The sequence below is a fragment of the Saccopteryx leptura genome, chromosome 5, assembly GCF_036850995.1.
Source record: "Saccopteryx leptura isolate mSacLep1 chromosome 5, mSacLep1_pri_phased_curated, whole genome shotgun sequence".
Lineage (NCBI taxonomy): Eukaryota > Metazoa > Chordata > Mammalia > Chiroptera > Emballonuridae > Saccopteryx > Saccopteryx leptura.
In genome coordinates, this window is record NC_089507.1 from 203786238 (window position 1) to 203813867 (window position 27630).

The 27630-nt window shown below is 46.1% G+C and overlaps 1 protein-coding gene across 2 annotated transcripts in view; it reads right to left on the reverse strand.

The window, feature by feature from the left end:
• The window catches only part of EYA2 (EYA transcriptional coactivator and phosphatase 2), a 200504-nt gene that overhangs the window by 63225 nt on the left and 109649 nt on the right, over positions 1-27630 (reverse strand). For both annotated transcript variants that reach the window (XM_066387608.1, XM_066387607.1), the window contains exons 6-8: positions 10460-10527; positions 9370-9547; positions 1207-1349 (exon numbers count right to left, since the gene is read on the reverse strand). In XM_066387608.1, the coding sequence (XP_066243705.1) occupies positions 1207-1349; positions 9370-9547; positions 10460-10527 (389 nt within the window). The remainder of the gene's footprint in view (positions 1-1206; positions 1350-9369; positions 9548-10459; positions 10528-27630) is intronic.

Here is a 27630-nt window from a genome sequence, read left to right on the forward strand (position 1 = left end):
AGGATTACGAATAGGGATGTGGCGATGATGCGTTTGGACTTCCCGGCACTGACACTGGCTTTGAAATACGACACACATGCCCACAGCACACTCAAGCCAACACATGATGGCCTTTCGCAAAGAAGTACAGACTAGGGGCACATGCCTGTTTTTCTCCCTTGACAGATGACAGTTGTTTCTATCCGTTTTTGTTTTTTTTGTGTTTAGTGTGTATTTTTTTTTTTTGGCATCCATCTTGCCTCTGTACCCTCTCCCTCGCTCATGCTGTTGTTTGTTTTGGAAAATGGCAGTGCCTGACCAATAATCCTGCACTTGCTTTATTACAGTCAAGACTGGTGCGTCCCTCAGACCAGCCATCAGCCTGGGGAGCACACTGCAATCACCTGGAGAGCTTAAACATGCCAATACCTGGGACCCATCCTCGAGGAACCTGAGTGAATTGATCTGGGGTCCAGCTCGAGAGCAAAGACTTCTCAGAGCCCCCCAGCGGATTCTCATGGGCAGCCCAGGCCGAGAACCACTGCCCGAGGAACTCGGAATCCTAGAAACCACGCCCACTCATTGGAGCCAGACTCCTGTCTCCAGGTAATAGATTAACACCTAAATCACCTTAGATAGAATCACTAGGGGAGCTTACAGCACTTCCTGCGATGTCTGATTGATTACTCTGGGGTGGAGCCTGGGCATCTGTAGTTTAAAAAGCATCCCAGGTGATTCTAATGTGTAGCCAAGGTTAAGAACCACTCAAACCCAGCAGGGAAGGTCCACCACCCACTGCCGTCTCTATCAGGGGCTCTGCGTGTGGTTCCCCAACCCAGCAGTACCAGCAGCATCTGGGAGCTTGTTGGGTATACAAATTATCAGGCCCCGCCCCAAATATGCTGAATTGGAAACTCTGGGGGTGGGGCCGAGCAGACTGGGTTTTCATAAGGTCCTCAGATGATTCGGTGACTGCTTATGCTTGAGACCTTACTGTTCGTTAGCATCTCCAGGGTCACTTTTCCTAGCCTGTCAATCAATAGAATACGGCCAACCTAATTCTTCCCTACTTTTCCTCTAGGGTGCTCTTTTCTCTGTGACTGTGCTTTGTGAACATACAAAGGAGCATTCTCCTCCATGTACTTGGACAGGACTCTGTCCCCTACCCTCCTGTTCTGGTCACAGATGGAGATTCCATTCACCACTGTCAGAGGCAGTTGGAGTTACCTCGATCTCGTTGTCCCCTGCTGGGGAGGGGTCACTGCTCCGCTTAGACCGGCCTCGGAGCTTCCCGTCAGAGGCCCGGTGTGGTCTGTCTGTATCTCCTTCTTTTGCTGGCGTGGAAGGTCCGTTGTGTGTGTTATATTCACCTGGTGGAGGAGAGGGAAGCTTTACTGAGTATCTCTTCCCAGGAAATGTCATATCAGAACTGTCTAACGCCAAAGTGGTAGGTCCCAAAGACAGCACTGAAGGCAAAGATCATTAGAGTCAAAATTACTGTTGACAGTCCCTTAAATTGCTCATTCATACTCATTCATTCATCCAACAAAAATTTACTGAGTAGTCATAGCTCCAGGTACTGGCTCCCATAGCACCTAAATTCTATTTTTTTTTAATTTTTTTTATTTATTCATTTTTTTTTAGAGAGAGGAGAGAGAGAGGGAGAGAGAGAAACAGAGAGAGAGAAGGGGGGAAGAGCTGGAAGCATCAACTTCCATATGTGCCTTGACCAGGCAAGCCCAGAGTTTTGAACCAGCGACCTCAGCATTTCCAGGTCGACGCTTTATCCACTGCGCCACCACAGGTCAGGCCAGCACCTAAATTCTAGAGAGAGCAAAGACATTACACAAACAGGTAAATATATAATGTGTCAAGTGGGGACATGAGTTATAGAGAATTAGTAAGTCGAATGGGGAAACAGAATGCTGGGAGGTGACTAATTTTTTTTTTTAATTTTAAAAAATATTTTATTTATTGATTTTTAGAGAGAAGGGAGAGAGAGAGAGAGAAGGGGAAGGAGCAGAAAGCATCAACTCCTATATGTGCCTTGACCAGGCAAGCCCAAGGTTTCAAACCGGCAACCTCAGTGTTCCAGGTTGACACTTTATCCCACTGCGCCACTACAGGTCAGGCCTGGGAGGTGACTAATTTATATGGGGCTAGTCAGGGAAGGCTTCACAGATAAGCGGACATCTGAGCGGAAATATGAGTCAAGTGAGGGTGGGGCCATAGAGGGAGCTAATAGATGAATAGAGGAAGAAAATAAATATGTATATGCAGACGGGTCTCAGATTCTTCTACTATTGAGGTCCCTTTGTTGGGGTTAACGGGGGTGTTGGAGAATTCACTATGTTTTTGTCCCTTTGCAGTCTGCTCTATTCTCTAGTAAAGGGAAGTCCTTTTCATAGAGACTTGTCCATTTGAAAATTAAATGAGATTATACCCTCGAGAGCTTCCAGCCCAGGGCTGGCAATTAGCAGATGTCAATAAATGATTTGAATTGAGTCTGGCTCAACTAGACCCTCCTGAGAAGGTAGAGAGCCGAGGGCAGGCCCTGGCTGCTTCTCATTGAGATGGTGTCTTTGGACACAGGGTGTTGGGCGGCTGCCAAGTTCGTGCTCTTGGGCAATTGGCTAAAGACCTCAAATAAATGAACAGCACCCTCCTGTATTGCCAGCACCCGAGTTGGACTGTTTTTCTTAAGCACGTAAGTTTTAAATACATGGTTTTTAACATTAGACTTTATTATCTTTATTTCACCAAGGAGGAAACCGAGGCTGAGCAAGATGTTGGAAGTCTGTGGTTACCCTGCACCTTAGTGGTAGAGCCAGAACTGAAATTTGGGCCTGCCCTTGTCACCAGAACAACAGAACTGTAGACCAGCAAGCAGCCTTCGAGGACTCTCCATCCCGCTTTCTCATTGTACAGCTGCTTGTCTAGCTCCCAGATGGGCCCTGTGGACTCCTCCCCTCCTTCTGTAAGTGCCAGTGCTTGGCTCATCGGGGGGAAATGCTTTTGTCTAAAAACACTTGGCACTGGACTGAGTTTTTTCCTACCCTGGAAGGACTATTTCCCTCCAAAACCCAAAGGACTGAACTTTGTTTATTTAATATTTATAAAACTTCTTAGCAGACTGGGGAGACAGTGAGAAAAGACGTGATTTTGAGTTGTCAGGACCGCTGGGCTGTCTCCAGCTCCCATCGTTTTCAGGATGCAGCACGAGAAAGTCCCACACATCGGTCTAGCAAAGTCTTTCTTCTGGAGGATGAGCAACAGGAAGTAAATATATTCACAGATGCTTAAGAGTCATGTAAATAAGGTTTATCGTTGGTAGTCCTAAGGATGGGAGCTTACAAAACCTTTGCAGACACCATTAAAATTCATGCAAATATTATTAAAAAGTGGGGGAAACACCAGCTACCTAGAAATGCCTAGATAAGGTATATGTAAAGTTAACTTATTAAAGGTGCCCCCCCCCAAATGACAGCCCTTTGCCCAGCATTATACATTCTTGAGAATGAAGGGTCAAAGTTCAAGGTCACAGTCATGTACATAGGCTAATCAATATATGTTAACCTCTCTTGGGAGTCATTTTACTTTTTTTATTTCTACATTTTAATGTTTTTACTTATTTAACAGCTTTGTTGAGGTGTAACTGACATAGAATAAACTATATATATTTAGAGCACACAATTTGACAACTTTTTTTTTTTCAGCGAGGGTAGAGACAGACAGGGACAGACAGACAGGAAGGGAGAGAGATGAGAAGCTCATAGTTGCGGCACCTTAGTTGTTCATTGATTGCTTTCTCTTAAGAGCCTTGACCGGGGGGCTCCAACTGGGCCAGTGACCCCTTGCTCAAGCCAGTGGCCTTTGGGCTCAAGCCAGCAACCATGGGGTCATGTCTATGATCCCATGCTCAAGCTGGCGACTCTGTGTTCAAGCAGGTAAGCCTGCACTCAAGTTGGATGAGCTCACACTCAAGCCAGATGAGCCTGCACTCAAGCAGGTGACTTCGGGGTTTCAAACATGGGTTCTCAGCATCCCAGCTCAGTGCTATATCCACTGCGCCACTGCCTGGTCAGGCCAATTTGACAACTTTTGACATACATATAAAATCATCACCACAGTCAAGATAATGAACAAATCCAGTACCTTCAAGAGTTTCCTTATAATCCCTTTGTAACCTCTTCCTCCTCCCCTCCCAGGCCACCACGGATCTGCTTTTTTTCAGTATAAATTAGTTTGCATTTTCTAGAGTTTTAAACAAATGGATTCTCTCTCTCTCTCTCTTTCACACACACACACACACACACACACACACACACACACTTGTTGTTTGGCTTCTTTCGTCCAGCGTAATTGTTTTGAGATTCAATCCATGTTATGTATATTGATAGTTCATTCTTTTGTGTTGCTAAGTACTATTCTATTATATAGATATACCACAAAGTCACAAAGATTTTCTTATAGAAGTTTTATAATTTTTTATTTAGGCCTATGATCTATATTGTGTTAATTTTGCATGTCACGTGAGGTATGGATCGAAGTACAGTTTTTCTAACTGTAGATATCCAGCATCTTTTGTTGAGAAGATTATCCTTTCTCCACTGCATTGCCTTTAAACCTTTGTCAAAAATCAGTTGTCCAAATACTAATGGATTTATTTCTGAACTCTCTATTCTGGTCCATTTAATTTGCTTTCCTTATTCTAGTTTATTAAGATGGAACATGAAGTTTGGGGTTTGAAAACATCTTTCTTTTCTAATATGTTCATTTAGCGCTATAAATTTCCCTTAAATACTGCTTTAGTGACATCGTATAAATTTTTTTTAATTTTTATTTTTTGTATTTTTCTGAAGTTGGAAATGGGGAGGCAGTCAGACAGACTCCCGCATGCGCCTGACTGGGATCCACCCGGCATGCCCACCAGGGGGTGATGCTCTGCTCATCTGGGGCATCGCTCTGCCGCAATCAGAGCCATTCTAGTGCCTGAGGCAGAGGCCACAGAGCCATCCTCAGTGCCCGGGCCAACTTTGCTCCAATGGAGCCTTGGCTGCGGGAGGGGAAGAGAGAGACAGAGAGGAAGGAGAGGGGGAAGGGTAGAGAAGCAGATTGGCGCTTCTCCTGTGTGCCCTGACTGGGAATCGAACCCAGGACTCCCGCACGCCAGGCTGATGCTCTACCACTGAGCCAACTGGCCAGGGCCACATCTTATAAATTTTGATAAGTTGTGTTTTTATGTTCATTAAGTTCAAGGGAATTTTTCATTTTCCTTTGATTTCTTCTTTGACTTTGGTATATTAGGGTTCTCCAAAGAAACAGAACCAATGGTGTATCTATCTATTTTTCTATCGAGAGATATCTATTATACAATTCGGCTCACGTGGTTATAGAGCTTGTGGAGTCTCACCGTCTGCCAGCTGCAAGCTGGGGAACCAGGAAGGGTGGTAGTACAATTTAGTCTGCGTTCAAGGACCTGAGGACCAATGGAGCTGATGGTATAACTCCCAGTCTGCAGCTGAAGGCCTGAGCTCGGGTGGTCACTGAAGTCAGGTTTGGATCCAAAGTCCAGAAAACCACGAACCCTAATGTCTGAGATCAGGAAAACATGGACGTCCTACCTTAAGAAGCCAGTGAGATTGCCCTTCCTCTGCCTTTTTGTTCTGTATCAGTGGTCCCCAACCCCCGGGCTGCAGACCGGTACCGGTCCATGGGCCATTTGGTACCGGTCTGCAGAGAAAGAATAAATAACTTACATTATTTCCGTTTTATTTATATTTAAGTCTGAATGATGTTTTATTTTTTAAAAATGACCAGATTCCCTCTGTTACATCTGTCTAAGACTCACTCTTTTTTTTTTTTTTCCCCTGTATTTTTCCGAAGCTGGAAACAGGGAGAGACAGACAGACTCCCGCATGCGCCCGACAGGATCCACCCGGCGCGCCCGACTGGGATCCACCTGGCACGCCCACCAGGGGGCGACTCTCTGCCCACCAGGGGGCGATGCTCTGCCCATCGGGGCGTCGCTCTGTTGTGACCAGAGCCACTCTAGCGCCTGGGGCAGAGGCCGAGGAGCCATCCCCAGCACCTGGGCCATCTTTGCTCCAGTGGAGCCTTGGCTGCGGGAGGGGAAGAGAGAGACAGAGAGGAAGGAGAGGGGGAGGGGTGGAGAAGCAGATGGGCGCTTCTCCTGTGTGCCCTGGCCGGGAATCGAACCCGGGACTTCTGCACGCCAGGCTGACACTCTACCACTGAGCCAACCGGCCAGGGCCTAAGACTCACTCTTGACGTTTGTCTTGTCACGTGATACATTTATCCATCCCACCCTAAAGGCCAGTCCGTGAAAATATTTTCTGACATTAAACCGGTCCATGGCCCAAAAAAGGTTGGGGACCACTGTTCTATATGGCCTTCAATGGTGAGAGCAATCTCTTTTATTTGGCCTACTGAGTCAAATGCTAATCAACTTCCAGAGAGGCCCTCACAGACACACCCAGGAATAATGTTTTACCAGTGATGGGGGCATCCCCTAGCCCACTTGAATTGATACCCAAATTTAATCACCACATAAGTATGTTATTTAGCTTCTAAATACTTGGAAATTTTCCAAAAATATTTGTTATTTATTTCGAATTTAATTCTACTGTTTTTAGAGAACATTATTTGTAGGTCTTGAATCCTTTTAAATGTAATGAAACTTGATTTAAGACCCAGAATATGTCTATGTTGGTAAATGTCTCACAGGTACTTGAAAAAAATAAATGTCTTTCATTGTTACTGAATGGAGTAGACTGTAGACTGTCTGTTACATCTAGTCTTTTCTTTCCACTCTAGTTCCCTCTCCAGAGAAAATGTTCAGTGTTGATTTTGAACCCTTCTAGAAATTCCCTACGTAAATATGGATATTAAACTATACTTACACTTAAAAGTCCCAGGATCATATGTTTGACACCCGCTTTTATCCATCTCTCATACACACTCAAAGAGAAATCTAGCCTGACCAGGCGGTGGCACAGTGAATAGAGCGTCAGACTAGGATGCCGAGGACCCAGGTTTGAGACCCCGAGGTCGCCAGCTTGAGCGCGGGCTCATCTGGTTTGAGCAAAAGCTCACCAGCTTGGACCCAAGGTCGCTGGCTCAAGCAAGGGGTTGCTCGGTCTGCTGAAGGCCCGCGGTCAAGGCACATATGAGAAAGCAATCAATGAACAACTAAAGCGTCACAATGTGCAACGAAAAACTAAGGATTGATGCTTCTCATCTCTCCGTTCCTGTCTATCCCTCTCTCTGACTCTCTCTCTGTCTCTGTAAAAAAAAAAAAAAAAGAGAGAGAGAGAGAGAGAAATCCATATTAGTTGAGATATACCTAGCTTATTCTTTTTATCAGATGTACAGTATTCCACTGGTGGACGCACCATAAATTATTTAACCCGTCTCCTGTTAATGTATCTTCAGGGCATTTCCAGGTTTTTGCTATGATGCTGCTGCAATAAATATTCTTTTTACTTAAGTCTTTGAACCTTTATCTTTAGAATAAATTTCTCCGAGTAGAAAATTGGGTTAAAGAGGAATGCATTTTTAATTTTGTTAGCGTTTGCCAAACTGCGTGGAAGAGCCTTCCAAGTTACTTCTTCAGAGATTTATAAAATTTTTCTCCCCCTATTGACTAAAGGAAATGATCTAAGAAGTTTTAAAAAAGATCCTCCAATTTATTTTTAGATAATTTGTATCGTACTTAAAAATTTTTAAAGAAAAACGTTCTTAAGCCACCACTACCGATTTGCCCTTTTCTCTTGAATGACGTCAGATGTTCAGGTTTTGCCCTCTCCATCAGCAAATTGCCCTGCAATCATCTGCAAATTGTTGGGGCTTCATATAACTGTCAATGCATGTCAATGCAGACTGCACTGCAGCCGGGCTGAGGGTGGAGAAAAGCATTAGGCAATGCAGAGTGAGCGTGAGAGATCTGTGCTATATGAGCCTCTTGAGCCTCTGGAGTTTGGAACCAACCATTCAAGGAGATCCTGGATAATTTCAAAAGTGGAGTTTTTATGGGAAATTTTTAAGAGAGTGAATGAGTGTGTGTGCACGTGCATATGTAGTGCTCTTCCTTTATAACAAACACTGGGGAAAACAGACAAGAGATCTCGGCTATAGATGACAATTATTTACGTCATTAGATTTTATGTGAGCTTGTTAGACACACGGTAAAAACCATCTCAATCACTTATCATTGAAACTTAGACCAAGGGGTAAATGAAGAACAGGGGGAAACAATAAAGAAAAAATTCAAAGAGACACAAGGAGCCTCTATGTTTGCTCCTGATAGTGAACAAAAATGACCTTCGCACATAACCTAAATTCTTGTGAAGTGAGTCTTTGGAATCCAGTTTACCATCAAGTTATAGATAGACAGGGCATCTACTTGAAGATTTCTTGATTATATTTCCTTTCTCAACCCAGTTTCTAAAAAGCAGAATGGTCAAAGATACTTCCGGATTATGGCAAAAACGTTTGTTAAATTTCATACCCTTCAAAGAAAGCAATTTGAAAATTGTTAAACAGATATGATGCATCCATTAAATACTCTGTAATGAGATCCCAATGACCAAAATCAATGCCCAAGCCCTAAATTTCTTCAAAAGTTGACTTAAAAATACATGGCCACGTTGTCTTCATGTATCACCAATCCAAGGACAACTAATTTACCCCCAGGGAGGAAAAATACAAGGGGTAAAAGCAACAACTACACCAAGAACCCAAGAGGTGGGTCTTCACTATGGTTCTTTTTCTAACCATCAACCAATTAATATTTACTGAGTGAACGTCCACCCAGCCACATGCTAGCTTCTGCGGAGTTCCCATAACATCAGTCGGTTTCAGACAAGAAAAAAATAAAAGACATTTCTTTCCATTTGGCTGGTCTCATTTACTGCTGCCGTATCATTTCATGTTGATGAGCCCACACCAGCTCTTAAAAGAGGAGACATGAGCACAGAAGACCTGCGGAGTGAATGAATGGACCCACGGGCTGATGAGTTAGCTGCACGTGGGTATACATCACCAAGGGGCCAGGGTATGGACTCTCCCAAGGGTTGAAATTAGAACTTTTAGGTAAAAATTTCTGACTTTTAAACATGGGTGAAATTAAACACACACACACACACACACACACACACACACACACACACACGCACACACACACACACAGAGTGTGTGTGAGAGAGAGAGAGAGAGAGAGAGAGAGAGAGAGAGAGAAAGGCCAACCGAATGTATCTGAAGGCTGGATTTAGCCCTTGGGTGACCAGGATCTATGTCCAGTGTCTCCTTCCTGTAAGATTTCAAACTACAGTCACGAACGACTGACTGCGTGACAGGGACAGTCCATACCCGCAAGCGACTCCGAGCTCTGGCTGGGGACGTTGTGCGACGCCTCCTGGAGGACGTAGGTGGACGTGGAGATGGGGGAAGGGCAGATGCTGCTGGGGGCCCCGTAGGGAGGGTTGTAGGACGAGCTGTAATACTGGGAGTACTGGCTCTGCGGGAAGCCGGGGTAGGAAGGGTAGTCCTGGAAAGGAAACACACGGGTGGTGAGCGAGGAGGAGGAGGACGTCTGGCGTGAGCCTTCAGCCGGCCCCGTCGCAGGCTGATGAGGTGAGGGGCTTCGTGGGGTGGGTCTGCCCTCCATGTCTCCTAGAATACACGCTCTGTGAGGGCAAGGACTTGCCCCTGAAGCCGACTCCAAGAGAAGGATGGGGGATGAAAGAGATACCCGTTGGGGAGTGGGGAAAGAGGCAAAGCAGCCAATCCAGGGGCTTTTAGGTGGGACCTAGAGCGGATTTTACCAAGGAAACGCCGGGATGGTATAAAATACATTTCTCCAAAGGGTCTCTCCAAGGAGCAAGGGAGCTGGGCTGTTTGGATGCCAACTCCAGCCAGTCTTGAGGAGCTGTTTCTAGGGGGTTTCAATTTCTTGGCTCTTCCTGCCTGTTCTAGGCATTGGTTCTAGAAACCACTCTTTGGCCCAGGGATGCAGAGATTGGCAGCTGGAGGTCAAAGTTTACCTCGAGGGACAGGCGTGCGACCCTGACAGCATCTGTCTTGTTGGGCATGACACACTGGGAATGCAGAGGCGAAGAAGATACTCTCACCCTTGAGAAGCAAAAGAACTCACGTACATGACCGCACTTGTGTTCATAGATTCTAGATGCAACCGTCAACGGCTTTCTTGGGCTCAGGTCAGAATGTAAATATATAATATCACCTCTGTCATCTTGGAAATCTTCTAGTAATTCCAATTTCTCTGACTCTACACTGTATCTTTCCAAGGGCTATTTACACAATCTCCTTGGTGGTAGCCAAACCAGGGAATGAGAGACTGGGTTTCTGGTGGGGGCCGTGGGCAGGAGGAGGCATTCTGGGTGTCCTGATTGAAGGGGACTCTTTAAGGAAAGAACTGGGAGACAATTTGGGGGACTACCTGGTGCACGCTTCCGAAGCCAGCCGCGCTGGTCAGTCCGTTTGGTCCTTGATAGATCCCTGCCGTGCCTGCGGGAAATAAGAACAGGGGGCCAGGTGAGGCTCCTTACAGTCGGGGGGGGGGGCAGGACGTGGGGGAGAGGATGCAGCAAGAAGGTCTTCGAGGTCTTTGATGGAACCTGTGACCATGGCAAGTCCCCAGATCTCTCTGAACCTCAGTTCTCTCAGTAAAAGAATAAAATAAATAATACCTCATCAAAGAAATGTGGTGAGAAATAAATGAGATCGTGTATACAACCCAGTTTCTGGTACTTCATAATTATGTTTTTAAAAATTATTTATTTTAAACAGTTCTGGAAAATGTACATAGGATTTACCATTCTAACTATTTAAAAATGAAAAAGTTTTTTTTTCCCATTGGTGAGAAAGAGAGAGAGAGAGAAAGAGGAAGGGAGAGAGAAACATCAACTTGTTCCACTTATTTGCTCCATTCAGTTATGTACTCATTAGTTGCTTCTCATATGTGCTCTGACCAGGGATCAAACCCGCGACCTCCACACTCCGGGACGACGCTCTATTCACTGAGCCACCCAGCCAGAGCTCTGTTTCACTATTTTTAAGTGTATGTTTTTTTAGCTATATAAAATATTGAGGCCTGACCTGTGGTGGCGCAGTGGATAAAGCGTCAACCTGGAAACGCTGAGGTTGCCGGTTCAAAACCCTGGGCTTGCCTGGTCAAGGCACAAATGGGAGTTGATGCTTTCTGCTCCTCCCCCCTTCTCTCTCTCCCTCTCTCTCTCTCTCCTCTCTCTATAATGAAGAAATAAAATCTTAAAAAAAAAAATTGAAATGGCTCCAAAGTCCAATCTACAAAATAAACTACATCATGTGTGGAGGTGAAAGGGGGTTGTGCTGGGCACTGGGAAGGGCTCGTAATGCCAACTAGGTGGGGCGTGGCTGGGCAAGGCTTCCTAGGGGAAATGACATCTAAACTATTTCTGAAGGATGAGTAGGGATTAGCCAGATAAAGAGAACAAGAACCAGGAACATGACCACACTCGGGCATTCTCTTCTGGTGTCCATTACTTGGGGGCCTAATTCCCAGAAACCACAGAATTTGTCCAGACCAGTGTGGCATGCTAGAATACCATTCTGTCCTCCATGGCCTCTCCAGATATGTCTGGCAGAAGGTTTAGGCCAGCCTATTCCATTCAAGATCATTTCTCACCTGAATTCTCTTTTCTTTTGTGTCAGCCTCCTCAACGATGCTTTAGAGCAGGTTTGGAGACCAACAGACCACCATCCTGTCCCTTGGTATTCTTTGCCCCAAACTGCCTCTTGTTTGTTTTCATTTTGTGACCCAGGGGCATCTGAAGAATGGACAGCTGAACAAACTGCAGTTTGCGGTGGGCAGTCACAGAGTCCCTGCAGTGAGAAGCCCATCCCATGCCAGAGAGAACCCAGGGGAAGAGGGCACATAGCCCCAGAAACCGAGCGGTCTCTGGAGGGTTCTGTAAGTGGACTCGCCCGGAGCTGGAATGTTGAACACTGACTTCTTGCATGGCTGGTGGAATGCCACTGAGGGCGGGGGAAGGCAAAGACAGGGGGAGGAAAACATCCCCTTTTCAAGTGACGGTGGCAGGTCCTGCTAGGGGCCTCCCAATATCTGCTCACCCCTCCTTTTTCAGATTAATAGAAGCTCTGCTTTTAAGCTGGGCATATAGCTTAGTGGTAGCCAACCTGGTCCCTACCGCCCACCAGGGGGCGTTCCAGCTTTCATGGTGGGCGGTAGCGGAGCAACCAAAGTATAAGTAAAAAGACAGATTTAATTATAGTAAGTTGTTTTATAACGATTTATTCTCCCAAACTGAGCGAAAATCTGACATGAAGTACTTGGTAAGTAATTATTATCATATGCTTTAACTTGCTGTAACTCTGCTTTATAAATTTTATAAAGTAAAGTTACTTCCCTACTTTATAAATCACCATGACTGTGGAACCGGTGGGCGGTTAGAAAATTTTACTACTAACAGAGATACAAAAGTGGGCGGTAGGTATAAAAAGGTTGACTACCCCTGATATAGCTGATTAGAATAAGCCCTACATTTCCCAGTTTCTGTGGTGGCTGGTGTGGTGGTGTGATGAATTCTAGATAAGGATAGAGGGATTAATGGGTGTGACTTCCTGGTTGTGCCCTTACAGGGAACGACAGGTCCTCCCTCCTCCCAGGGAATAGGGCCATCTTGGATCTCACGGCCAATCAACAGCAACAAGACAGAAGGAGCTGAGACCCACGCCACATTTGAGGACCTGAACTGCCACACTGGTTTGGGCTTTCAGGTGAGAAAGAAATAGGCTTCTTTCTTGTTGAAGACATTGCTATTTTACATGTTGTAGCAGAGAATTATTTTTTTGTTCTTTTTGGTTTGATTATCTTGGGTTTTAAGTAAAAGTAGACTGTTAATTCCTGGCTCAGTAAAACAATTTTTTAAAGTGGATATTCATTCAACTTGACCTGTGGTGGTGCAGTGGCTAAATCATCGACCTGGAATGCTGAGGTTGCTGGTTTGAAACCCTGGGCTTGTCCTATCAAAGCACATATGAGAAGCAACTACTATGAGTTGATGCTTCCCACTCCTCTCCACCCCTTTCTCTCTCTCTCTCCTCTCTCTAAAATCAATAAATAAAATCTTAAAAAATATTTTAAAAAGTGGATATTCATTCACTCATTCATTCAACAATCTTTTCCTAGTGATGTACCAAGTATCACTGTCAGGCACTGTTTTAGATATGACAGTAAGCCAGGAGTTGACGTTTAGGTTCAGAGCAGAGAGACAGAACACAAGCAAGTGAATAGATACATAAGGAGTGAAGATAATTCCAGAAAGATCCGAATGCAGTGCTGCATCAGCATGGCACTACTGAAATGTGGACGGTGGGCCGGGGCCTGCCTGCCAGCTGTTCGTTACCAGGCTGTGATGAGACAACTGCAGAGATCGAGAGCCCATGGGTAGAAACTTCTATTTTCTGCTGAATCCGATAATTAAAAAAAAAAAAAAAAAAAAGAAAAAGCAGGGCTTGTAATGTGTGTGTCTTTTTAAAAATTTCACTGATTCTCAATCCTTTTTCATTTTGCTACTATTCTCCCCCCATCCTTTTTGGCATTTCCCCCCTAACCCCCCCCCCCCATCAAAATGTAATATTACAGATATACTGTATATCTGTTCAGGTATTTCTCTCTATTTGGGCCTGTCGGTTTCCTCGGGATGTGGTCCCAGGTGTGGGACTGCTGGTCCCGAGGTCGTGAAGACCCGGTTTCCCTAAGGTCTGGGTGAGGGCTCCCGGCACGGCTGCCGGTGCACGCTCCCACACGCAGTGCCGACAGTGCCCACATCCCCACGTCCCCCCCCCCTCCCCCCCCCCCGCCCCGGCTGGTACAATCGCTGCCAGTGCACGCCCCCACACGCAGTGCCGACAGTGCCCATATCCCCACGCCCCCGTCCCCCGCCCCCACTGGTACAATGTGCACGCTCCCACACGCAGTGCCGACAGTGCCCATATCCCCACGCCCCCATCCCCCGTCCCTGCTGGTACAATCGCTGCCGGTGCACGCTCCCACACGCAGTGCCGACAGTGCCCACATCCCCACGCCCCCATCCCCCGCCCCGACTGGTACAATCCCTTTTGCTGGTTTCTGCCATCCTAATAGGACTAACGCAATAGCTTATCTGTTGCCTTTATTTTACATTTCTCTGATTACTGGTAACCTGCACATCCATCTCTTCTTGGACTTGTTGCCTCCTGGATGTCCCCCTCTTTTCAAGGAGATGGTGACAGTCACCATTAGAAAACCTCTCCTTTTTTTCCTGGGCCACACTTAGTGTTAATGTAATCCAAGCCCCTGGAAGCCTTGGTTCTTGGCATCAGCACAGGGACAAATAATAACAATGCCCCCTATTTACTGAGCACTTACTGCCTTCCCCAGGGCTAGGCCTTTTACATGCTTTATCTTGTTTCATCTCCACCGCAGCCCTAGGAAGTCGGTCCTATTAGGAAGTGGCAGAGCCAGGGTTCAGGCCCCGGTCACTCTGACTCCGAAGCCCAGGCTCCCAGCCAGCACGTGGCCCTGCCTTCCGAGCAGCTGTGGGAAATGACACAGGTCACTGCCTGCCTCAGTTTTTTAGGTCACCCTGATTTCACTGTCACCCACAGGTCTGACACGCCATCCCAGGCAGCACAAAGAAAGCCTCACAGACAATCTCAATGAGCAAGCGTCCCCTCCTCAGTGTTACCTGCTTGGGGTCCATCTTACAATTTCTTTCCCCAGAGCACAAGGTACCGGGTCCACAGTGACACTCAAAAATACACACATTCATTAAGTCCTCCTGGTGCTAGTATTAAAATAAAATTGTTTATAACAGCCCAGAATTGCAAGTGGACAAAGACTGGGGATGTAATCAAGAGTTTATGTAAAAAGAGCTGACATTACCAGGAGTCGGCGGTTAATGCAGAAAATGAAGAAGCCACGGTAGAGAGAGGTGAGCCTGTCACAAACCCTCCCCCACTCCCATACCCCAGCCTCCGGGCCGGGTTCCAAAACTGGACAAGTCACAGATCTCCATAGGTCAATCTTTCTGTTTTTCTTTCCTCAGAATACAAAGGAGTGAAGGCAGAGCCCTGGCCCCGCCCTTTCCCTACCGTGTTTACTCATGCAGGCATGCCCTCATGTGTTCCCTAAACCTCTGCTGGGTGCCTAGTATGTGCCAAGATGTCTAGCTTGGGAAAGAGCTGGGTCCTGCCATCTTGGACCCTTGCGCCTGGAAGGGGGTGGAGGACAACAGAGAAGTCATGCAAAATTCACGATTTGCCCTGGTGACTATAGACACACGGCTGAAATGTCTAAGCCTCGGTGTTCCCATCTGTAACACAAAACTAAGCCTAGTTTACTTGTTTTGGTTTATTACAAGGCTTCTGTGAGATGAGTATACCAGGGGCGGGGCCCAGCACGGAGCAAGTCCTCAGTAAACGGTGGCTGGGCTTCGTATCCTTTGCCTGTTAGTAATTACCACCAGAGATGTCAACAGTGCTCGTATTTCATTGATTCGCTATTTCATTTATATTCATGGGAATAAAAACATCCAGGGAAGGTTAAAGGAAAACCCACAACAACACAAAACAGCTTGGAGAGGACCAAACAGCTGATCCCGAATGAAAACAAAAGATTTAGGGGACCCAGATGGAGCTCTGTAACCAACAGCACCAAATGGTCCGTATGCCAGGAAGATCGGCGTCCACATCCGTCTGGCTGACACGGAGTCGTCTAGTCCGTTTTGCCATCTTAACAATCCAAACACGCGCCCCGAGCCCGTCCTGCATCTTTGCTCCACGTGGAGTCCAGCCCACATCTGTGTTTAATCAAATCAGTTGCTAAATGTCACAATGGCCTCATTCACAGGTAGCATAAAGCATATTTAACTGGTAATAAAACAATCCGCATTCCTGAGCATGCCATTTCAGATAGGCTGCCCTGTCACTGTGCCTCTGCCACACGAGTCGGAACAGTGCCGGGGCAGAGACGGGGGAGCAGGGGGCAGAGACGGGGAGCAGGAGGCAGAGACGGGGAGCAGGAGGCCGTGCGGGGCAGTAATGCTGCGGAGGAGAAAGCTATCGCGTGCGTATCGGTACGTCTGGTGTGGAAAGATGTCCCACATGCACAGCTGGGTAAGAGAAGACCAGCTGCAGAATGGGGAGGCTGCTCTGAGCACACCGGAGACTAAATGTTGCTCTATGTTAAATTCAGTTGTGCAGAGGACTGATGGAGTTTCAGGGGGAGAAGGTGGCACTCTAGCTTCATTGGATGTGTTGATATACACATGCAATGTTTATCTCGTTCCCACTAGGACGTAAACTTCGTGAGAGCAGGTGTCTGTCTTCTTTGCTCACTGCTTTATGCCCAGTTTCTAGAAGAATAGGCCGTCAGTGCTCTGGAAAGAACTGGTGAAAAAAGGGAAAGCATGTCTGTCTTATTCTTGGCGCTGTTTTCAGCACAGCATTTGGCATCTAACGTTCATTAGCTATTTATCGAATCAATACATTTAAAAAGTGAATGAATGATAGTTTCTGATTATTGAGCAGGTACTAGGTGCCAGGAACTGTGCTAATTCCCTGCCTTGGTGATCTTACTTTATCCACCCCCCCTTACCCTCCCCCGACAAGAACTGGGCAAGGTAGGCTCTACTGTGATCCCTTTTCAATCATTTCACCAGTATTTAGTGTGCACCTACTATGTGCAAATCTGTCCTAAGCACTAAGGACACCGCAATGGTCAAGATGACGGAAATCGCTGCTTCAGTGGAGCTGGTGTCTGAACGGGAAAGTGAGTGACAGCAAATAAATATGTAAAATAATGTGTCAGATGGTGACAGGAGCTGGAGGCAACCGAAGCGAGGCTGGGAGCTGGGAACACAGGGTACAGGGGGTGGCCAGGGAGAGCTCGACACTTCAGTCAAGACCGAAGCCCAGAGAGGTGAAGCCACTTACAATTTCTAACTCAGATGATTGTTAAGTCGCAGAGCTGGGATTCAAACCCAGGACTGTCTGACTCTGGGGCCCGCTGTTTTCTGTCTCAGCGTTCTCCTGCTTCCAACCTGCTGGAATTTCCATTCCACTGGAAGGTTCATTAACAGTTTTCCATGGGTGTTTGATTTCACCCAGCTAGAAATTCCTTTTTCCCTCTCCCTCCCAGTGCACCCCTCGCCGTCGTACCACTTGCACGGGGTTCTGATTCCGGCACAGAGATGGCTGCCTGCCGGGCTGTTTGGATCACGTTCTGCGATGCCAGCCGCCTGCACGGTGGCGATGCGCCATTGGTGACAGCACATTTATAACTCCCTGGCAGCAAGACCTCAGCAATGTGGGGAGACTCTGCTGGAGACCAGGGGCTCGCCCGGGGGCCAAGAGGCCAACATCTGGTTGGTGACAGGGTGGCCATCCAAAAAAGCCACACGACAGCCTCTGGTCTAAAGTTTCCTGGCAGTCAAGACAACCTTCTTCAAATTGATACTTTTTCAAATAGGGAGGTCAACTGCTCACCAAAATGACCTCCCATGGCAATCCTCGAACGCCTTGTAAGATCACAAATCCTACATCTGTCCGACCTCACGGGACAAGAGCCTCGTAAAACGGCGCAGCCAGGTACCCCTGCAGAAGCCCTGGGCGCGCTCTCGCCCCGTGTCAGCCCCGCCCTCCTACTTACAAAGCCGCCTGTTCCAAGTGTTTACCATTAGGGGTAAGGTTCCTTTCGCAGACCTGTAAATTCCAAGCGGGTCCATCTAATGCACCCCAGGAGGATGTAGGAATAACTTACGCAAAGACCACAGCTTCCCTTAAGATACCTCCCACTTTTAGATCAAAGCCATCTTGTCCTTGGTCCTAACAATCATAATTCATTCCTTGCCCTAAAACCTCACGTTGCTTTTAAACATTTGATGGTCTGAGCAGCTGCAGACCTTGGCTTTCATCTCGGCTGGATTTATTTCCCCTTCTCTGGTCAGCTCTTCCAATCTTTGTAGCTTAAATTATTTCCAAAGTTCCAGAATTTCGGTGTCATTATTCCTCACTCCCACCATCGCCAGTGGGTGTTTTTAAGGCTGTCTTAGAACTCGGAGGGGTGTTCACATTTACAAAGCACATTCTGTGGATGAGGTCAGCTCAAGGGATAGACGAGGCCTGACCTCAAGTCCTGCTGAATAATCTGTTTATGTGCCCCCCCCCCCACTGTCTCTACACAAGGAAAGCATTTAAACCAAGGGGTGATAGGGCATGAACCCTGCGGGTCAAGGTTAACATCACCAGTTATAAGAAAGATGGATGTTAACCCTGATAAGATGCACTGAGGGTGTGACATCACTTGTGTGGTCTCCTGGCCTCAAATGCACAACTTCAATGTAATCAAGAGAAAATATTAGATAGACCCAAATCGAGGGCCATTCGACAAAATGCCTGACCAGTATCCATCAAAGCGTCAAGGTCATGAGAGGCTAAGGGTCCGCCACAGACTGAAAACCAGAAAAGCATCACAACTAAATGCCATGCGGGATCCTGGATTGGATCCTGCAACAGTAAATGGACGTTTGCGGAAAAACTGGTGACTTTTTCAATAAGGTCTGCAGTTCAGGTGACAGCATGGTACCACTGCTCATTTCCTGTTTGGGATGACTACATTATGGTTCTGTAAGATGTTCACATGGGGGGAGGGAGGATGGTACATGGGAGCTGTCTATACTGGCTTTGCAACTCTTCTGTAAGTCTAAACTTCTTTTAACATGGAGTTAAAAAAAGAAAAGAAAAGGAACACAGATTCTGATTGACAGAGTTTGAACCTGCTACTTATTGGATACATGACCTTGTGCAAGTTACGTAACCTCTGTGTGCCTCAATCTTTCCATCTGTAAAATGGGTATTAAAAACAGCACCCATCTGAGAGGGTTATTGTGAGATTCAAACAAATTTCTACACATCATGTGTGGAGAACCATGTCTGGTCCTCAGAAACAGACAGAACAAATGCATCCTTTTTCTTATTGTTCTCACTCTGCCATTTCCCTTTTACTGGGAGAGAAGGAGGTGAACTGTGGACAGCCATTCGGTATCCCGTCAGTATAGCAACCCGGTATGTTTCATGATATCTGCCAGAGAACTGCTGCATAATATATTAAAAACGAACGTGTTAATAATTTTATATAAAAGTCCAGATTTTGTGCTATATTCAGACAAAAGAAGAGAGGGAAGCTCATTGGAAAATTGGGCTTATTTCTCACAAGCAATCATACACTGCAAATGAGTAGTGTATACTCATATAGTTGGAGTGTGTGCTCTCCATGTGACCATACTCCCCACCCCTCTCTTTTGCCTCTCCAACACTAAGGAAAAATCTTCCCATCTTTGGCCTAATATCTTGCTTACAGTTAAAAAAATATTCCTGTGCACCTGTGGTTGGCTGGATAATGCCCCTCAAAGATATCTATGCCCTAATCCTCAGAACCTGTGACTATGTTACTTTACATGACAAAAGGGACTGGTCAGATGAGATTAAATTAAGGATCTTGAGAAGGGGAGGTTATCCTGGATTATCCAAGTGAGCCCAATGTACTCACAATCAGTAGTCCCCAACCCCCGGGCTGTGGACTGGTACCGGTCCGTGGGCCATTTGGTACTGGTCCTCAGAGAAATAATAAATAGCTTACATTATTTCCATTTTATTTATATTTAGGTCTGAATGATGTTTTATTTTTTAAAAATGATCAGATTCCCTCTGTTACATCCATCTAAGACTCACTCTTGACGCTTGTCTCGGTCACGTGATACATTTATCCGTCCCACCCTAAAGGCTGTTCCGTGAAAATATTTTCTGACATTAAACTGGTCCGTGGCCCAGAAAAAGGTTGGGGACCACAGCTCACAATAGTTTTAATGAGGGAAGTAGCAGAGTCTACATGAAGGAGACGCGACTTGGAAGCGGAGGTTGGAGAGATGTGCTTTGAAGGTGGAGGATGGGGCCACAAGCCAAGAGATGAGGGCAGCCTCTGATCGAAATGGATTCTTCCCTAGAGAAACAGCCCTGCTGACACCTTGATTGTAGAGTCTGATCTCCAAAACTATAAGATAATGAATTAGTGTGGTTTTAAGCCGCTAAGTGTGTGGTAATTTGTTGCAGCACCAATAATAGCACACTAAGAAAGTACTCATGTCTCTAACAAAAATAAAGGAAAGAAAAATAGAGCTGAGGCCACCTAGTTCTTAGGCTCAGCCTACTTTATTCATTTGTGCGGCCTGTCCTGTTCCTGTGAGCCTCTGTGGTTGCTGCCCCCAGGCCAGGAGCCTCGTATCATTAATTAATTCATTCATTCATTCATGCATGCATGCTTTCTAATTACTCACTGAGGATACAATGGAGAATGACACAGTCCCTGCCCTTACGGATCTTACAGTCTAAGTGGATAGTCAAGGGGATTAAACATAACATTTAAGCTTCTAAAAGAGAAAAATCATATTCTTTGAAAGATACACAAAATAAATTTTAGAAAATGGACAAGTGACCCCAATGTCATATACAATGTTTTGTCTTCACAACAACCTGGACCTAACCTGACCACCTTAAAAGTAAGAAAAGTGAAGCTCAGAGAAGCTAAGCAACACCTTTACGGTTGCACAGCTGGTAAGTAACTGCTCCAGCAGGAGCCGATGCTTGGTCCATTTCTCCATCAGGAACACAGCAGGCTGCCGAACTCTTGAACTCACCTTAAGTCTGCACTTAAGCAGAGGCACATTTTATAGTGACAAGCCTGGCCCAGAGCTGGCCCCGGGCTGGGCTGAGCTGTTTGTGGTTGCAGCCACTTTGTGACACGTTCGAGCCGATGGAAGAGCTAGTCCAGTAAAAGCTGCGCGGCACCAGCTTCACACTTGGCTGGAGGACTTGGACTCAATCCACCCCCAACAGGAGCCTTTCATCAAAGCTCTTGCACTGAGTATTTACACCAAGGAAGGGCTGGGAATTCCAGTGGACAGCCTGCAGCCGACTGCTCTGCAGAGATGACAACAGGCTTGGTCACAGTCCTCCCTGGCACGTCCGTGTGCTGGTTACCCTCACCAACCATGGGCAGCAGAGTCTGATAACTGCCCCCAACGTTTGTTCTTTCTTTTTTTCTCTCATAGAAACAAAGCTTGCAAGTTTGAGCTGGGCCTGTGGCTATCTTGAATGAATACTACATCTCCCAACTTCCCTTGCAGCTAGGCGGAGCCAAGTTCCTATGATATAGGCAGTGCCGCATGAGTATACAACATTGGGGTTATACTCTTAAAAGGAAGGTATGGCTCTTTCTTCCCCCCCTTCTTCCCCTTACCTCTGTATGGACAGGCCTGATGTGAGCCATCCTGGGTCATGTGGATGAAGGCAGCAACTAGGGATTGTGGAACAACAAATTAAAGGGGTCGGGTCCCTAATGCCGTAAAGCTACTCGCACCCTGACTGTTACATAAGAGGAAAACTGCTATCCTGTTGAACCACTGTTAGTTTTGGTTTTTGTTATAGCAGTGGGGCACCCCCCCCCCCCCCCCAGCTATTCCCAAGCCCTCATACATCATTGAAGCCAAACAAAGTCCTGCCAATTTCCTGGAAAAAAAGTTGGGGAAGAAGACAGGGGCTTCCCTGGACAAAAAGTTTGTTCTAGTGACAAATCCATGGGAACACTGCATTCCAGCTACTCGGAAAAATTATAAGCTTTTAAGACAGAAGGTGGTAGGTTACTTTCAAATATAAGGTGGGGCAAAGTAGGTTTACAGTTGTTCATATGGAAAATAATACAGTAATTAATAAATAATAATACAAGAATAAACTCTGTTTCGCATACTCACAACTGTAAACCTACTTTTGCCCCACCCTGTATGGCTGCCAGTGATCCCTCCAATCCCCGTTATATGAGGCCCTTCCTCCCATCTAGGGTGGGGGCCTCTGTCCCTCCTTCCTTTCTCCTTGAATCTGGGCTGGCCTATGACTTGCTTTGACAATAACATGTGGCTGAAGTCCTGTTCTGGATCTTCCAAACTTAGGCCTTAAGAGAGCTTGTAGTTCCCACCTTCTTTTTCTTGAAGCCCAGCTGCCATCCTATAAGGAAACTGGCTACACACCTGGAGAACGAGAGGCCACGTGGAGGCGAATCAAGGTGTCCAGCCTATGGCAACACCAGCAGCCAGGAGAGAGAGAATGACCCTTCTGGACATCTCTTCTGAATGTGGTGCAAGAGTGACTCCAAGCATCACCAAAAATAACTGAAAAGCCACCCTGCTGAGCCCAGTCAACACAAGAATTATGAGGAATAATACATTATTGTTGTTATAAGCCACTAAGTTTTGGGGTGGTCTGTTACCCAGCAATAGCCAATCCATACATGGGAACTGTTTTATTTATTTTTTATTTTATTTTATTTTATTTTTTACAGAGACAGAGAGAGAGAGAGTGAGAGAGAGGGATAGATAGGGACAGACAGACAGGAATAGAGAAAGATGAGAAGCATCAATAATCAATTCTTCGTTGCGACACCTTAGTTGTTCATTGATTGCTTTCTCATATGTGCCTTGACCGTGGGGCTACAGCAGACCAAGTAACCCCTTGCTTGAGCCAGCGACCTTGGGTCCAAGCTGGTGAGCTTTGCTCAAACCAGATGAGCCTGCGCTCAAGCTGGCGACCTCGGGGTTTCGAACCTGGGTCTTCCACATCCCAGTCCGATGCTCTATCCACTGTGCCACTGCCTGGTCAGGCTGTTTTATTTATTTATTTTGTATTTTCACAGGCTCAGTTATAGTTCCTCATAGCACCCTGTACTCTCTTCATAGCACTGATCACAATTGCAATAGTTTAATTAGTGTGACTATTTGTTTAGTATACTTAAATGGTAAGAAGTGTGCACTTGGGAGTTACTTGGACCTGGATTCAGAACCAGGTTCTTCCACTCTCTGGTCTGTGACCTTGGGCAGGTCACTGCCTCTCTAGGACTCACTTTGCTCATTTGTTAGTACTTATATCATGAGATATTTGTGAGATGAAATTAGAGAATGTCGGCTAAGCACCTGGCTCAGCGTCTGGCTCATAGCATGCCTTCAATTAATATTTGTTGATGAAGAAATGAAAGAGTTGGCATAACAGAGTTCTACAAAGACTCAGCGAACCAATTGCCCTCTGCCAACTTCTCAGCCAGACCTACCCTGACCCCACGATGAAAAGGCACAACTTGCTGTCCCTACCACCACACCCCTGATCCTCTTGAGGGCTCTGTTTTGTCTTTCATCCATGACATTTATCACCCTACAATACAATGTAATTATTTATTCTATCGCTCATATTGGTTTTCATCTGTCTTTCCCACCACAAAAATACATTTTTTGTCTATTTTGTTCCTTGATGCACCTCAAGTGTCTGGAATCATGCCCAGCACACAGTAAGTGACAACAAACATTTGTTGAATGAATGAATAAATGTAAGAGGTTTTCATGGTGATTATGGTTTTTGGAAGTGTACGCATGATCATATGGGAAGCAGCCCCTATTAGAAGAAGACCCTGCAGTTTTTCAAAAAGACACTTTAGCGCCATATGTTGAAAATGGTCTTGGAGACTATGTAAGTCTTTGATGACACTGATGTGAACGGTACCCCCAGGAGTTGTGTAAAACCAAACTCCAAGTCCTGATGGGAAGGGCCATGTTGGTAAACACTGCCCTGCTGGGCTCCACACCAGCGAGGCCCATGAACACCTTCCCAATGCCCTCTCTTTAAAAACACAGATTTAGGTCTATGGTTAAAAGAATTTCCTGTCTCTGGACAACTTCACTGGGATCTAAAATCTCATAATGTTAAACTATTCTACCTGACCATTGCAAAAATGAGATGATGACTCAAAAGCTGCCAGAAAAGTCTTTGTGGGCTTTATACATATTAACTCACATAACCCTGCCTAACAATTCCGTGAAGTGGGTGTTATCATCAACCCATTATACAGATCAGAATACTGTGGATCAGAGAAACTCGTCCAAGTCCACCCAGCTAGAAAGTGATGGGAAGAAAAAAAAATGCTAAGTCAGGCCAAGTCCTCAATGAAAGGAAATGAGAGCAGCATTGTGGGAAGGGTGCTGGCAGGACACGTGGACAATACAGTCCACACTCGCGGCCATGGGCAGCTGAAAATCAGTACGATGGGCTCCAGGACCTCCTCCTGTTCTTGGCTGGAGCTTGGAGGCACCTGACACATTCTTCCTGAGACTTCTGTGTGACCTTCCCAGGCTGAACGTTTGCTTCCCCTTTGAAAAACACTCGCCTTCCATGGGTTCCCTGCCTCTGCCTCCCGTCGGACCAAAACATACATCTGCACCATGGTGAACTTTCGTTCCCCTGGAGTCAGTGTGCCAGTAAAAACAAAAGTGGCCTCAACATGTAGAAGTTCACAGAAAAGCCCTTTTATGGAAAAATAGAACATGCATGCTCTTGGGCACTGAGCTCTATGAGTGAGATGAGGATGAATATTCTTTTATCCCAGCTCCATAAAGTTGGAAGGGGTCTGAGGGAGTAAGCCGCCCTCCGCCTTCCCTCCTTTTCCTTCTTTAAGCATTTATAGCTGTCTAATGGTTTCCTGCATATTACCCATTCCCTTAACCAAGGGATAATGTGACAAGGATGGCCACAAATCCAGCCACTAAAACACCACCTGAAACCTTTGGCTTTCCTGATCAACTCTCGGCTCCTTCTGGATTCTCCCGTCTTCAGCCTGCCTGGAAATACGGAGGTGAGGGCTGGAGGTGATGCAGCCATCTTATGACTACGAGGTGACAAGAATTAGGAAGAAAGCTAGAGGCTAAGGGCAGCAGGGAAGACAGGCAGAGGGAAGCTGGGACACTGGGTTTCCTGTTGCTTGTGGCTGAATGAACTTTAATGATGTGTGTCAGATGCTACAGGTCCCGTGAGCTGTGGGATAGTTTCTGCCATCTAGGAGCTCAAATAGAGCTCAGTTCCTGTATTTTACAGATGGGGAGACTCAGGATCAGAGGCAGAGAAAGAATCAGAACCCAGACTTATGTCTTATGTCTAGTTGGGTTGTTAAGACTTATGTCTTCAGATACTAGCTCAGGGGGCCCCACAGTGTGACAAAAATCCACAGTGGTGCTACAAAAGATAATTTTAGATGACTCCCTTTTCAATTCTCTTTTAATCTCTCTCTCTCATGGGCAGCCTAGTGCAGAGTTCAAGAGCTTAGACTCTGGAGCTAAACTGCTTAGGACCAAATCCTGGCTTTACTACTCATTAGCTGAGTGACACATGTTACTGGCCCTCGGTGGCTCAGTTTTCTCCTCTATAAAATGGGCACAATACTAATATCTATATTATACAGTAGTTGTGATCAGTTAATGAGGTAGCACCTGGAACACCACAAGCATTAAGTAAATATTAATTATTACTAGGTCAAGGAGAAAATCTCTAATACTCACGAATCTCCCTTTTCAGCTAAGAAAGAACAGCTTTAAGGTTTGGAGCCTTGGCTAAAATTTAATAAGACTGTTTTATTTTCAGTGAATTTATTTTACCGAGTCCTTCCATTTATGGCAAACAATGTTGGCTTTCCACTGAAGGGCTATAAATTTGCCTTTTAAAATGAATTTGTTTTAGGCCAAAAGAAGTCTGTAAATTAAAGAATAATTGTACAGTTGGTTCTTTTTTTTTTTTTTTGTATTTTTCTGAAGCTGGAAACGGGGAGAGACAGTCAGACAGACTCTCGCATGCGCCCGACCGGGATCCACCCGGCACACCCACCAGGGGTGCCGCTCTGTCCACCAGGGGGCGATGCTCTGCCCCTCTGGGGCGTCGCTCTGCCGTGATCAGAGCCACTTTAGCGCCTGGGGCAGAGGCCAAGGAGCCATCCCCAGCACCCGGGCCATCTTTGTTCCAATGGAGCCTTGGCTGCGGGAGGGGAAGAGAGAGACAGAGAGGAAGGAGGGGGGCGGGGTGGAGAAGCAAATGAGCGCTTCTCCTGTGTGCCCTGGCCGGGAATCGAACCCAGGTCCCCCGCACGCCAGGCCGACGCTGTACCGCTGAGCCAACCGGCCAGGGCCCAGTTGGTTCTTAACTGTGCAAAATCGTGAATACGCTATTCGGTTGCCTGATGTTTGGAAAACACTTTCTAGACCAAGAAAGAAAAATCAGCAGCACTCACCCTGCAAGTCCCCTCCCATGGTCATGGCAGACATCACTAATTGATTCCCGCACAAAGGTCAAAAGGCCTCAGATGTTTATCGACTGAAATTCACTAATGGCTTCCTAGATGAGTCCAGTTTTCTCTGACAGAATCTAGAACCTGATACTACAACTCGGTGATGGAAAGACCAGCATGGGCTGTTGTCAGTGGCTGAAAGGCTGCGAGTCCTGCTAGGTTTAAGATTGGGACTTTACCCAAAGTATTCAGGAAGACATGAAGGTGGGTTCTAAATGGGTCATACTTCATAGACCACACTGTCTCCACTACCCTGTGGAACAGTGTTTACAAACTGGGCAGACCCACTAATGGGCCAGGAGATGTATCTAGCAGATGAAACCACCAGTGTAGAAAAGAGGAAACTTCAGTGCTTAGAATGGCTTATACTTATCTGGTGCATGATCTGTGCCAAGCAAGGCACAATGTTGCATGCTACTAAGTAACTCAGTGAAGAAGCTGAAACCCAGAGAAGTTAAACTATTTTCCATGGTCACGCAGCAAACAGCAAAACCAAAATGCAAACCCAGGCTCCATAATCAGTATCTTTTATCATAACAATATATTCTGCCTCAACAGAAGAGAACAGAAAATACTGGATGTAACTCAAATAGGAGGGTGTTATTTTGATACGTTCCTTCAGTTATATATATATCTATGTCCACACGTGAGTGCCCGTACAGTGTTAAACCTATAAACGGTAGTTTCTTTCTGTGGGTCCAGACTAGGGAGCTTGCAAACATTTTCAGTAAAGGGGCAGCTATGTAATATTTTCTGCTTTGGCCATATGGCCTGTGTTGTAACTACTCAACTCTGCCCCTGTGGCATGAAGGCAGCCATAGGCGGTGTGTTAATGAGTGGACATGGCTGTGTGCCAATAAAACTTTATTTGTGGACACTGAAATATGAATTTCGTACATTTTTATGTGTCATAAAATATTATTCTGCTTTTGATGCTCCCCCTCCGCCCCCGCAACCATCTGAATGTGTAACAATCCTTCTCAGCTCCTGGGCTGCACAACAATAGGGGGTGGGCAGATGGGGCCGTGCGTGCCACACCTGGTGTGGGTCTCGCACCTGGTGTAAGTCAGAAACACTTGAAATGAACTGTTACTGAGCTTTCGTCTACACCTGCCCTCCTGTTTCTAGAAGTCTCTATTCCTTTCTTTTAAAAAGGCCCCTCAGGAGACAAATAGTGCACGATTCTACTTCTGTGAGGAATGTGAAGTTGTCAAACACTTAGAAACAGGAAGTAGGATGGCGGTTGCCAGGCGCTGGGAGGAGGGGGAAAGTGGGGAGCTGTTATTCAGTGGATATAGTTTCAGTCCTGGAACATGAACAGGTTCTGGAAACCTTCTGCACAAAAAATGTGCACACAGGTAACA